The 13940-nt window shown below is 48.8% G+C and overlaps 1 protein-coding gene across 1 annotated transcript; it reads right to left on the bottom strand.

The window, feature by feature from the left end:
• Positions 1–4226: 4226 nt before the first annotated feature.
• Positions 4227–13681, bottom strand: TNFRSF14 (TNF receptor superfamily member 14). Its single transcript, XM_075520423.1, has 8 exons — positions 13520–13681; positions 13146–13251; positions 12534–12659; positions 7769–7924; positions 7273–7363; positions 6565–6722; positions 6236–6252; positions 4227–5631 (listed from the first exon to the last, which is right to left on the bottom strand). The coding sequence occupies exons 1-8, from the start codon at positions 13616–13618 to the stop codon at positions 5524–5526; spliced, it is 861 nt and encodes a 286-aa protein (XP_075376538.1). The 5' UTR covers positions 13619–13681; the 3' UTR covers positions 4227–5523.
• Positions 13682–13940: the final 259 nt, after the last annotated feature.

The following is a 13940-nucleotide window of genomic DNA, read 5'->3' as shown; positions in this document are numbered from 1 at the left end:
AGTTATTATTACAGCACATGGAAGTTACTTTATTTTTTTCATGTAAGTTTATTACGCCTCCCACCTGCAGAAGACTCTTTCCATCTGTCACTTCGTGTCTGTGCCAGCACAACCCAAGCGCATAAGCTACAACCTCCCTTTACAGTCCCACATGCGTCCTTCTATTTTATCCCTACTGCATTGACACCTCCCCTCTCCAGTTACAGCCCCCTACATCACCCTCGCTACCAATGACCTTGATGAAACAAGAACAGAGATAAGAGATAGGCTCAAAACAACGAGGAAATCGCACTCCCTATTGACCACTATGTTACTTTTCCATAATCATAAGGTCACAGAAGAAGAGGAGATGTGCTACCACAAGCGAGAAAGAATTCAAGTTGAGGACAGGGGCAGCAGCAGAGTTTCACTGACCTTAACCTATCAGGGAGGGAACATGTACAAAGATATAAACGCAGAGGACTTTCAAATTAAGATCGTGGCTCGTTAAGCAGGGTCTGTTACTGTGCATTTACAGAATCACAGAATCGTATGGGTTGGAAAAGCCCTTTAAGATCCAACCGTAAACCTAACACTGCCAAGCCCACCACTACACCGTGTCCCTAAGCACCTCATCCAAACGGCTTTTAAATACTTAGATCACTTAGTTCACCATGTGGCATTAGGTTCTATCTGACACCTGTGCCATCTGTAAGCTTCCCTTCCATCTACGTTTAATGCAACTGCCAACTCAAGGTTCAGAGCAGAGATGACAATACCTTTCCAGGAAGATCCAGGTCCTGACCAGATGGAGCTTCAAAAACCTTCAGTCTGTCAAGTAAAATTTTCCAGCATGGCTTGTTAGTATCGCGTGGTACGATCAGGCATCCCACTGCCCAGCCATTCTGCTGGACTCTCTGGCGTCTGGCCGTTACCTTGCTGGTGGCAGCAGCTACACGCTCAGTTGGTGAACACCAGTGGTAGTGACAGAACGCAGCTTTACAAACATTCTACGTTCAAGAGCCACTGTTAGTAGTACAGGGAGCATTTGCTGTGCTCCTAAGACACTGATTATCATTTATCCCCTGATCAGGTGAGGTTTAAGCTACAACTGGTTTCCCCGTCTCAAATCAGGACAGCCATTTCAGCTACAAGCAACACCTGCCCCTACCTGAGGTTTCAGACTGTCTTCAGCAGCTGGGATGACTTTGCAGTTATTTTCAAAGGAACAGCGTCACCTGGGGAGCCCTGGACAGGACCATCTTTTTCTCCACCTGCACAAGTAAATAACGTATTTAGTGTTAGGTAAGAATGAAACTGTTTGTCCCCAAAACAAGGTCTGTAATATTTTTTAAAGGAATTCCCAACAATCCAGAGCTTTCACTACCGAAACAGGGCTTATGCACTCCAGGAAGGAACAAGATGCATATTCATAACCTGCAGAGCTTTCAGACATGAAGGATTCTCCGCACACATACTGCCCTACCCGACCCAGACAATCTGTCAGACAGCAAGACCGACACACACCCCGTGCTTCTTTTGTCATTTACAGTTGCTTCCAGGCTAAGTTATGTGTAACATATGTCCATACGTGTCAGTCAGAGACTCTGCTGAACAGCCTCCATTTCAGCCCCTCTAACACCCCTCGCCCCAGCCACAAGAGAGCACCTTAATCAGTAACTAAGATAGCGGACAAATACATGTAACCGGACAGAAATTAGCAGATCCTGCAGAAAATACTTTAGCCTAGTGGAAAATTCTGTACCCAGAGATGTTTTGCGGCGGATCTAATTCCATTCTAGACTCGTAGGCAATTAAGCATCAGAGCAGCTTTATGACATACTTAGGAAAAGAAGAAAGATTCAGATGTTTCCCAGAAGGAGAGGAAATGAAGTCTTTCCTTCTCCCATGCTGCCACCTGGTGACAAATCAGGCTCCAACTTCTAAAACAGACCCAAAGACACATCTAAACATTAGCAAGTTTTTTCAGACTCCATCAAATACACACTTGCTGCAGGCATTAAACACACTGCTGCTATGGCAGGCACCCAAAACCACATTTTTTTTAGTTGGTAGGCTGCTGATCCCAGCCTGATGCTGCAGCCCGTCTCTTTACCAGACTCTGCAAAGCTCCCAGATGATCTACAGCGTCTTCTCCCAGCTGCAACTGAAGTCGTAGAAACCAGAAGTTCCTACCCAGGCCCAACTGCCTGACAGTACCTTTTAAAGGGTCTTTCCAATGGTTAGCAGGACAAACCTGGTTTCTCAAGTCAACAGGAAATACAAGCTGAAATGGTCTTTGTGGTGCTGGCCCCAGAATTGTAATCATAGGTTACCTCTTCCTACAAGTCTTGCCTCTCCAGTGTCAGGATTAATGAGCAGCAAAGTGTCTGTGCTGTTTTAGACATGCATCTCTAGCTTCTGATCATCTAATAACTACGGGGCTGGAGGACAGGTATTTCTTTGCAAAAATCTCTTCGGAGCAATTGCTGCCTAAACACTACAATAAATCCCTCCTCCAAACACCACCACTGAACAACACCAATACTTAACTCCTCTCCCTTCTTAAGATCTCCATCTGCTTCACAGCTGTTTAATTAAAAGTTCATCTCAGTAAAAAGTAATACTGAATAACTTAAGATCCAGAGTATGCCAATATAATAATTTAAATTAGTCTGCCACACAGACTGTAAGGCAACGAGACAGCCCGTGGTCCAGCAGCAGCCTGTCAGCACACTTGCAGCACCTATAAAAGGTTTACACGTGTCCACCGAGGTTTACAAAGTGCTTTACAAACTCTAATTAACCCAAGCTGACAATTAACAGATCTGGATTATGCAGAGATGAGCAGCAATGAAATCTTCAAAACGTGAATACCACCGTATTGAGAGCAAGCTCTATGCCCGCCAAAAAGCCAGGCGCCCTGTCAGGAATGTTACTGCCAGGTAATGAATTGCACAATTCACATTTTTGGAAGAAAACAGCGTACACGTCAGCCAGTAAGGCACCGAGTAACACCTGCTACCTGTGAGCTGAAAGAAGTACTGAGAGTTGCGAAGTCGTAAGATGTGAAGTCTGCCCAAAGCCCCACGTATCACCAGTGCAGGCGCAAAAGCAGGATGCTACCGCTGCCAAAGCCGGCCTTCGACAATACCGTTACGGCGTTAGAGGATAAGAAAAAGCCAGAACTTACCCCACGGTCGGCACGTAGCACAGAGAAGGCTGAAGTCTCCTTGTCACTGTTCTCTGAACTCTCTCCATTTGGGATTTTGGTTTTATCTTGAAACTTTGCTCAAGAAAGCTTTGTACTAAACAACGGAAGTAAGCCTTCAAACACAAGTATTGCAGAGGAACAAGCAGCGGTTAACAATTAGCAAATTCTACAGTCAGCCAAATGTTGGAAAACAGCTACCAAAGAACTAATATAGAGAAAAAAGGTCAGGAAAAAAAAATTGTGTTTGCCCAACGCATATCTTTACTGTTCACGGTGACATATCCAGTAAGTCTTATCAGACCAGCCACAAAACTGGCAAACACAAAAAATAGGAATGCATTTGCCAGGTGCCACTGATATTTTCAGAATGATATGTTAGAACTGCGTTACTGACTCGTCACATATTTGACTACCGAAAGTAAAACTGATTCTAAAAATGCAATAAAGTCAGGGCTCGTTAAGTTCTTTTTGTGTGACTCTCAGCAGACACACAAGAACCAACGAAGGCTGTATCTCTTTTCGTTTCAGATACTTTCAGAACTTTGACATTGGGATTGTAAATACTGTGGGCATCCTTTTTTATATCAAAATAGCTAGGAGTAAAAGAAATTGTAGACAGTTTGCCCTTCCATGATTACTGCAAGGTAAAGGTTTTCATAAACAAGGCTTTTATTGGGACTTTTAAAAAAATCACAACAACATTTTTATTCTTAGAACTTTAACAGAAGGTATTTCTTCATGGACAGATCTGCATGTACACAGCACAAATTTTAAAAGGAATTTTAAAGCATTCTCTAAACCCTTTAATTTTTTGTTGCTTGCAGCTTGATTTTACAACAGAGCTGTTCTGTTGCATAGCTACCTGCAGCCATTCTTATAAAACATAATGCTGAGTTTCTGAAATGTCACCTTATTTTGCAAAAAAAATACAGAACTAATTCTGCTGAGCAGACTAACTTAGTTTAAAAAAAAAAAAAAAAAAAAAGAAGTCGTCTATCATATTTTCCCTAAGCAAAAAGACAACCATTTCCCATTTTCATCCATTCCTCATAGTCATGTGGGGAAGACGTGTGTGAGTTTGTTGGTCAAAGAGCAGTGGTCTCCAGATCCGTGGCCTGGGTGAACATGAATTCAGAGGGACTACATTAATGCAGCAAAAACATAGGCAACCTGTGTCAATTCCTGGAAGCTGTTCTCCTGTCTCCCTTCCGCTCCTCTGCTCTTCCTTAGAGTCATTCAAAATGGAAATGCCAAGACATCTCCCGTGTCAGCCTCTCTCCAATCCCACTAACAGTTCCCCCTGTGCAACACAAGCTTCTCACCCTGACGCTCCGATGCTTTCACAGTACATCTCGGTATCTGCGCGTTCCATCAGCCCCAGTACCTCCTCCCCGGCGTCCCACTGCACCCATGATGTGACTTCTCCATGCCTCTCTCCATCTTCCTCTACATCTCATTTTATATACAATTCTTCACCTCAGGCTCAGCTGATAAATAAAGCATTACTATCCTCACCAAACCCTTCCTCAAAAGTCTGCATCTACCACGATGCTCTTAGAATAACGCTTTTCCTCAAGATAATGCCAACAGCCAAGCAACTCGGTGTTTTCACTTCTTCAGGGAACAGGGAGGCTTTCGACAGAGAGAATGTGTTTCATTAGTAAGAATTTTATTTCTAGGCATAATATTCATGTAGGACCTTAACTTTCTTTGTTGTAACACATGATCACAGGTTAGAGCAGACGTGACTAGCAAAGACAGTAATTGGGTATGTGTCATGACATGCATGACATTACTAAAAGCTCCATGTTTCTTGCTCTACAAGAATCCTTTTCCCATCAATATTTTCTTTACTTCTAAAAAGAAAAAATCTGTACAAAATGCATTTGGAAAATATATTCTGCCTTAGTTATATGGGATCTTTAAAATGAAAAAAAGCTTTTTTTTTTCCACTAACAAACATATCGTGGAATAATTACATACATAGCAAGTGACAACTGTCCAAGTTGGTGAGAAAGAAGCTCCAGGCGTACCACGCAGGCCTCTGCTCCGTAAAGCGGGGATGTAAAAGGAAAGAGCTTCACGGCCGCTGACGATGCTGACCAATGCCTCCATCACCCAGCTACTGCAGACTTCGATGCTTCTGAAGATGCCACTTTGCTTCTTTGCAGATCCTCCTTTTCATTTTCCAGCTGTCTTTTTCTCCATGAATATTTGGAAAAAAAGGTTGTACTTTTTCTGTTGCAGTATTTTGGAGGGGGTTTTGTGGTTGTTTTTTTTGTTTTTTTCTTTACCATCTCCATTGTCTACAATAGTTCAAACAAAAATGGCTACTCAGGCCTGGTTTCTTCAGGTTCGGCACTGGTTTCCTGCACAGGAACAGTTGTTTGATCCTCATTCTCTGTGGTTAATATCAAAGCCTGACCCTGCGGTCCACTCTTTAAAACATGTCAAAGGAAAACACAGAGTATGAAGAGTCAGCTTTTATTAGCAAGTGCCTGCTATTTTCACTACTAACAGCTAGACTTTTGCTTCTTCCTTAAGAGCAAGAGTCACCGTAGGTGCCCTCTCAAATCAGAAGTGTAAATTATACAGTCCCCATTCAATGTTTTTCCTATGAAACACATCACTGTCTGCACAGATATCAGATCTTGCGAATCACTAACAGGAACTTTTAGAGGATACATAACACCGTAGGACGGAGAGAGAAACAAACACAGTTACATAAGACAGACTTGTATTTTTTAGTAGGAGTCCATCTCCTAAATCCCCTTATATATTCATTCTTAGACACTGTCAGGAGATAACAATGGCCTTGGGACTAGATCCCAAGCCTCCTAATGAGAATCATATAAAATGAGTTTCTACTGCATGTCTTGGGGATTCTGGAACTCACAGACACTCCCAGTATCCACAAGCTGCTCCAGTACGCGCAGAGCCCATCAAACACATAGCACGTACAAACACTAAACAAAAAACTTACTTCAGACTTCAACATATTACAAGAAAAAAAAAAACAACAACAACGAGAGAGATACTCACGCCTGATTCCTGCACCGCTGCAAAGAAAATGAAACAGTCCCATCAAAATGCAGTAAGGTGAACTATAAACTTAATGCGTTTTCCTAATCATGTTATCTTGTCCTTACATGTATGTAGGAGTGGTTCAGCAGTGAGCCTGCGTAGGCACACCCCCTAAGGGAGGCATGACTACAAGAGCTTAACTGTGGCACACAGAAACGTAGAAATTTCCTTGCAATTCCCCTCTAATTGGCTGTTAAGGTTTCAACTCAACATCTAGCGAAGCAAAGACCACTCTTCAGCATACTATTACAAAACTACCCCTTTATACCCATGCTATTTGTACTTACGTGGCATGTAATTTTTCCTTTTCCTCCTTTGCCAGACATATATAAGGCAAACTGCAACAACTAACACAGTTCCAAGAACAGAAGCAACAATTGCCGTAGCAGAGGAATTTGAGGAAGGATTCCCGTCCTCTTCTTGTACCAGGCCATTCTCCTTAAGTCTGATGTGAGAAAAGAAATAATTGTGTTCTTAGAACGTGTCAGCAGACCTTGCAGCGGAACTGCTGGACTGTTTTTAACATCACACCTCCACATCCAGGGGCATTCACAAAGGTCTTTCTGGCTTGGTGGGTAATCCAAGAACGAGCTGACTTTTACCTCTTTGTTTTAATGCTTGTAAATGCAAATTGATTCTCCTCAAAGCAAACTCTCACCTGTTCTACTATAGCTAAGGGATGTGTCAGCTGAAATCCAGGCACCCAGAGGAGTGCACTGCTCTTCATGGGTCCAGATCCAGCTCTGTTAGAGCTGCCTCAGAGTCTCCTGTGCAGTGACAAGTTAGGACAAGAGTCTGAAGGCTAAATCTGTCATGTTAATGAGTTTATAAAGAGAGAAGTTAAGCTGTTCCCAAGAAAGAGTGGGACATAGGAACAGGATTCCACACTCGGTGCCTTACTGGAAGCAGGAAACTGCTGTTTCAAAGACAGCAAAATGCAGACCCAACAGTTAAAGAGAATAGTCCCGTGCCCATAAAGAGTAAGAGCTGCTTACCTGGACCATGGTGTACAACTGTCGGACATGTTGGCTGTTGAGGAGGTTCCAGGAGGACAGACTTCACACACATTGTCGGTGGTCTTTGTGCCTGTAAGGGAGAAGACAACAGGATTTCTATCTGCACCTATGGCTAAGGAGAGCTTCAGTTCAGCATGGTCTTTGTGATTACTGCAGAGACTCTTCACTACAGACAAAAGCTCACGCACTTCTGTCTTTGCAAACAGGGAAAAAAGCATTCTTGGCCACATCAACTCCTTCAGCATCTAGGACTCATATGGATCCTGCAAGCTTTCAGCTGTGCACTGGTGCTCTGACAATTAGTCAGTACAGTGGACCAGAACACATCGTACCTAGTATGCGCTGGCCCTATCCATTCACATTGACCCTTCACTAATTTTTTTCTGGATGAACTGACAGCCAGCCTCCTCAAAATCAAACCCCAAAGGCATTCCCCATAAGAAAGTTTGGTGTTATTGATGCTATGTTGGCTTACCCCTTTCTTTTACCATAGTGCCAGGAAAGCAGACAGTGTAGCGTTGACAAAATTCACAGTCTTCGGTCCCAAAATAACTGCAGAAATACCCAGGCAGACAGCCACACGCAGTATTCTTCGTATAGGTACACGCTACTTCTGGCACTAGGTTGGCTCCTAAGAGAAATTTACAGGCACAGCCACAGTATTTACATGGGTACAATCAACAGGTACGAAAGCAAAAGCAAACATTTAGCCTTGCCTTGATGCACTGCTGAAGAGCATCAGAACTAACAGGATTAGTGAAGATTACTCCTTTTTTCATGTATAAAGACGGCCCAGTTCCTCACAGACACAGCATCCTGAGTCACATTTACATCTGTCCTAAGTGACTTGCATGGCAAAAGCAAAATACTCCCAACTCAGATGTTTTTAAATTAGCTGTCCTGGTGGAGCAGGACAGCTCCACCGGGAGCTCTTTCAGGCCTGAAATTCCAAGTATTCCAAGACAGCTCTTTAGACACCATGCTGCAATCTAAACGAGCCTTTAAATCATAGAATCACAGAAATCATAGAATGGTTTGGGTTGGAAGGGGCTTTAAAGATCATCCAGTTCCAACCCCCATGCCACGGGCAGGGACACCTTCCACTAGAGCTTTCTGGGCTGCAAGCGCACATTGCCAGGTCATGCTGAGCTTCTCATCAACCAACACCCCCAAGTCCTTCTCCTCAGGGCTGCTCTCAATCCATTCCCCACCCAGCCATGGATTAGGATTGCCCCAACCCATGTGCAGGACCTTGCACTTGGCCTTGTTGAACTTCATGAGGTTCGCACGGGCCCACCTCTCAAGCCTGTCAAGGTCCCTCTGGATGGCATCCCTCCCCTCCAGTGTGTCAACTGCACCACACAGCTTGGTGTCATCAGCAAACTTGCTGAGGGTGCACTCAATCCCACTGTCCATATCACCGACAAAGATGTTAAACAGCACCGGCCCCAATACCGACCCCCGAGGAACAGCACTCGTCACTGGTCTCCACTTGGACATCGAGCCATTGACCACAACTCTTTGGGTGCGACCATTCAGCCAACTCCTTATGCACCAAGTGGTCCATCCATTAAATCCACGTCTTCCCAATTTAGAGACAAGGATGTCATGCGGGACAGTGTCAATGCTTTGCACAGGTCCAGGTAGATGATGTCAGTTGCTCTTCCCTTATCCACAAAGGCTGTAACTAAGGCCACCAAATTTGTCAGGCACAATTTGCCCTTAGTGAAGCCATGTTGGCTGTCACCAATCACCTCCTTATTTTCCATGTGCCTTAGCATAGTTTCCAGGAGGATCTGCTCCATGATCTTGCCAGGCACAGAGGTGAGACTGACTGGCCTGTAGCTCCCTGGGTCTTCCTTTTTTCCCTTTTTAAAAATAGGGGCTATATCTCCCCTTTTCCAGTCAGTGGCAACTTCACTGGACTGCCATGACTTCTCAAACATGATGGACAGTGGCTTAGCAACTTCATCTGCCAGTTCCCTCAGGACCCATGGATGCACCTCATCATGTCCCATGGACTTGTGCACCTTCAGGTTCCTTAGATGGTCTCGAATCTGATCTTCTCCTACAGTGGGCGGTTCTTCATTCTCCCAGTCACCTTTGCGTTCTGCAACTTGGGCAGTGTGGCTTGAGCACTTGCCAGTGAAGACTGAGGCAAAAAAGTCATTGAGTACCTCACTTTTCTCCATATCCTGGGTAACCAGTCTCCCGTTTCTTTCTGGAAAGGGCCCACATTTTCTAGTCTTCCTTTTATCACCATGGTACCTATAGAAGCTTTTCTTGTTGCCCTTGACATCCCTGGCCAGATTTAATTCTATCAGGGCTTTAGCTTTCCTAACCTGATCCCTGCCTGCTCGGACAATTTCTCTGTATTCCTCCCAGGCTACCTGTCCTTGCTTCCACCCTCTCTAGGCTTCCTTTTTGTGTTTGAGTTTGTCCAAGAGCTCCTTGTTCATCCATGCAGGCCTCCTGGCGTTTTTGCCTGACTTCCTCTTGTTTGGGATGCACTGCTCCTAAGCTTGGAGGAGGTGATCCTTGAATATTAACCAGCTTTCTCGGGCCCCTCTTCCCTCCAGGGCTTTATCCCATGGTACTCTACCAAGCAGATCCCTGAAGAGGCCAAAGTCTGGTCTCCTGAAGTCCAGGGTAGTGAGCTTGCTGTGTGCCCTCCTCGCTGTCCTAAGGATCTTGAACTCCACCATTTCATGGTCACTGCAGCCAAGGCTGCCCTTGAGCTTCACACTCCCCACCAGCTCCTCCTTGTTGGTGAGAACAAGGTCTAGCATAGGACATTTCTTCATTGGATCCTCTATCACTTGGAGAAGGAAGTTCTCATCAACGCATTCCAGGAACCTCCTGGATTGCTTATGCCCTGCTGTGTTGTCCCTCCAACAGATATTGGGGTGGTTGAAGTCCCCCACGAGGACCAGGGCTTGTGAACATAAGGCTGCTCCTATCTATAGAGGGCCTCATTTGCTCAGTCTTCCTGGTCAGGTGGCCTGTAGCAGACCCCCACTGTAATGTCACCTGTCCCTGCCCTCCCTTTAATGCTGAGCCATAAGCTCTCAGTTGGCTCCTCATCCATCCCCAGGAGAAGCTCCATGCACTCCAGCTGGTCACTGACATAGAGGGCAACACCCCCTCCTCAATTTCCCTGCCTGTCCTTCCTGAAGAGCCTGTATCCTTCCGTTCCAACACTCCAGTCATAGGAGCCATCCCACCACGTCTCCGTGACACCAATAAGATCGTAGCGCTGCAGGCGTGCGCATGTCTCTAACTCCTCTTGTTTATTCCTCATGCTACATGCATTGCAGGGAGGCATTTAAGTTGGGCCCCTGATGAAGCTGACTTACTGGATGGAGCGGCTGGAATTCCTTTGAGCTGCTCTTCAGGTGCTCTCCTGCTGACCTGTGATCCTTCTCCAGGCTCTGGGCATCTACTGCTGGCACTGGCATCAAACTGGCAGGAGTGGGATGGACTGAGGTTCCCCTCCCCCAGCAACTTTAGTTTAAAGCCCTCTTCACTAGCTTGGCAAGCCTACGTCTGAAGATGCTCTTCCCCTTCTCTGACAGATGGACCCCATCAGCCCCCAGTAGACCAGGTTTCTCAAAGCGAGTCCCATGGTCTATGTAGCCGAACCCCTGGCTGTGGCACCAGTCCTGTAACCATTTGTTGATTCGCCAGATTCAACTGGCCCTTTCAAACCCCTTCCCTTTGACCGGGAGGACTGATGAAAAAGCTACCTGCACTCCAGAGTCCTTACCACCACTCCCAGGGCTCTGTAATCCTTCCTGATACTCCTCAGACTGCTCCTGGCTGTATCACTGGTGCCCACGTGAAACAACAGCAGCAGATGATAGTCAGCGGACTGTACGAGCCTTGGTGGTCCCTGATGGTGACATCCCTGATATGAGCCCCTGGTAAGCAGCACACCTCTCTAGAGAGTGCGTCAGGCCGGCAAATGGGTGCCTCCGAACCTCGCAGAAGAGAGTCACCTACTACTATAACCCGCCGCCTTTTCTTAGTTGCGCTGGTTGTTACACGGGGAGCAGATCGGGCTGCCTCGCCCAGCTCCGGCGTCTCTCCTGGTGTGACGAGTCTTTCCTCTTCAGATGCAGAGCGGTGAAGTGGTTCTGCAAGGGCACCTCAGGCTTTGGGGGAAGCCTCTTCCTCCTGCTGGTCCTTGCCATCGCAACCGTCCATTCTTCTGCATTATTGCCCCCCTCCCTTCTGCGTGTGCTGGTGCGGGAGTTTTTGGCTGTTTGGCCGTGGGCTGTGGGTCCACCGCAGACTGCACTTGGAACCAGCTATCTAACTCCTTTCTCAGCCTCCCTGATGTTACACAGCCTTCTCACCGCCTCCTGCAGCTCAGCCACTTGCGCCAGGAGGTCCTCCACCTGGGCACACCTTTTGGAAGCGGCTCTGCCGCCTGTCCCTGCCCCAGGAGAAAGGTCTAGGCACTTCCTGCAGTCTGAGGTCTGCACTGCAGCCTCTCCTTCAGCAGCTCCGTCTGGGTGGAGGCATCGGCCACCGCTGGGGTAGACGGTGCAGACCCCCCAGGCGGAGCTGCAGCCTTTGCTCTCAGACGAGTGCCACCATTCTCCCTTGAGGGTCAGGTAGGATGAGTGCCCTTGACCTGTTGCAGATGGTGACAGAAAGGTGCCCAGTTGCTGGGTTATGTGGACTTCAAGTCTCCCACTCATCCAGCAGAATGCCCCTTCTTCGAAGAGGGGCCCTCCCTGCGCGAACTGCCGTGCCGTGCCCTGTTTGCCCATCCTGGGGCTGCCTTTTGTGGGAGTGGGGGGCGGCTGCCGCTACTCCTGTCCCTGCCCAGGCCTCGTCAGCCACTCTCGTGAGCGAGCTGCCGCTCCTGGCGGGTCTCTGCACTCCCCTGGGGTTTCCCCGGCTCAGGAAACCCCCCTGTACGCTGCGATACCCCTCTCCACCGCAGAACGCGCCTGCACCGGAGCTGATCACCTCTGCGAGGCGTGTTAAGAGATGTTAAGAGCGAGGCTGCAGATCAAACTTGCACTGGTGCCAGCTGAAGATCTATGCCAGTTTTTCCCTTCCATCGCCCCGTAGGTAGCATTCTGAGGTCTGCACAGTGATATGAGCCTCTCTGTTCTTCAACTCTAACCAATTCATCAAGCGAATGAGGCAAGAGAGGAAAAGGGGAGAACGTATCCATGAAAGGCAAGAAAAATCCATTTAAACTGGTTCTTTAGCGTCCTACTTACCTTTATCACACAGTTTACATTTCCTGCAGTGTTCTAAACCATTGGGATGATCTGTATATGTATCCTCAACACAAGGTATGCATGTCGTGCTGGAATTTGCAGTGCAATGCTTGAAAACCCGAAGTCCTAAAAACCAGAAACAACCCCCCCAAAGAAGTGGCTCCATTAGCAAAGCTCACCTGGTCGGGGACCGACACTGGCATTAAACCACCCGTAAGTACTATAAATAAACTACAAGGACCTCAGAAATATCCTAATAGCAATTGCAGAGATAAACCTAAAACAGAAACCAGGACCCAAAATGAAAGTCCTTGGAAACGGTGAAATTATGAACCACCACAGCAGAGAGACTCTGGCGATCGTTGCTTTCACTCTGGAGGCTCCAAAGAAAGGGACAGGGCCTTGTGCTGCCGTCAGGGGGGTGTGAATGCAGGCTGAAGAGGACATTTTGGCGCGATGCTGACAACCGTGAGGTGCACGGGCTGCAGCGGGCATAGCCGGCTACAGCGGAGAAGGCAGGTCACCGCCATGACCCGCTGCCGTGCTGAGGGAGGGAGTGAGGGAGCCTTCCTCCGCAGTGACGTGGCGAGCAAGCAGTCCTCAGTTACCTACCCGCAGCGCACATCGGGCAGCACTCGGCACCTATGGGATATTCTCCCAGCTCACAGTCCAAGGCATCCACGCGATCCAGCTGCGTGACCAGCACGACGGCAAAAACCTTTAGGCGAGACAAGAAGGGATTTCCACTTCACAGCTTGCTCACAGGACGCTCGCCTCTCCGCCCAGGGCACTCCTGAGGAGCGACCCCGCCCGCAGGGCCGGGGCCTGGGCGGGGGAGGGGGCGGGGGCGGGGGCGCGGGCCGGGGCCGGGGCCGGGGCCGGGGCCGCTCCCCGCCCCGCCCCGCCCGGGACAGCGGCGGCGCCGCGCCCCCGGCCCGGGCGGAGAAGCAGCGGGAGGTCGGCCCCGCCGCGCGGGCCGCACTCACCAGGCGCATGGTCCGCCGGGCAGCGTCCGGGGGCCGCGGGGCTCCGCGGCGCCTCAGCGGCCTCCCCACGCGCGCCGCGGCGCGGGCTCGCCGCCCCATGCAGCGGGCCGGGCCGGGCCGGGCCCCCCGCGGCCGCAGCGCTGGGACGCGGGCGAAAGCGAAAGCGAAAGGGCAAGGGCGGGCGGCGCGGCCGCATCCCCTTCCGCGGCGGGGCAGGGGAAGCGCCGGGCGGGGCGGGCCGGCCCCGGGCGGGGGCCGCGGCTCCGCCGCTGCCGGGCCCCGGGCCCCCCGCCCCGAGGACGCGGAGGGGCGCGAGCACGGGCGTAGCCGGCGGCTCCCCGGTCTCGTAGCGGCGCTTTCCTCGTCTCCCGGCTGCTGGCAGGGAGCGAGGCGGGCCCGCAGGTCGGTAAACGTCTCAAAA

Source organism: Mycteria americana, chromosome 18, assembly GCF_035582795.1.
Source record: "Mycteria americana isolate JAX WOST 10 ecotype Jacksonville Zoo and Gardens chromosome 18, USCA_MyAme_1.0, whole genome shotgun sequence".
NCBI classification, from domain to species: domain Eukaryota; kingdom Metazoa; phylum Chordata; class Aves; order Ciconiiformes; family Ciconiidae; genus Mycteria; species Mycteria americana.
Note: the sequence above shows the minus strand (reverse complement) of the source record. Positions and strands in the feature narration are given on the sequence as shown.

Coding starts and splice junctions, on each gene's coding strand:
- TNFRSF14 (XM_075520423.1), bottom strand. CDS start 13,618: ATGGGGCGGCGAGCCCGCGCCGCGGCGCGCGTGGGGAGGCCGCTGAGG. Junction 12,660..13,145: donor CTGCCCGATGTGCGCTGCGG/GTAGGTAACTGA, acceptor TCTGGTTTTTAG/GACTTCGGGTTTTCAAGCAT. Junction 7,364..7,768: donor CACTATGGTAAAAGAAAGGG/GTAAGCCAACAT, acceptor TCTCCCTTACAG/GCACAAAGACCACCGACAAT.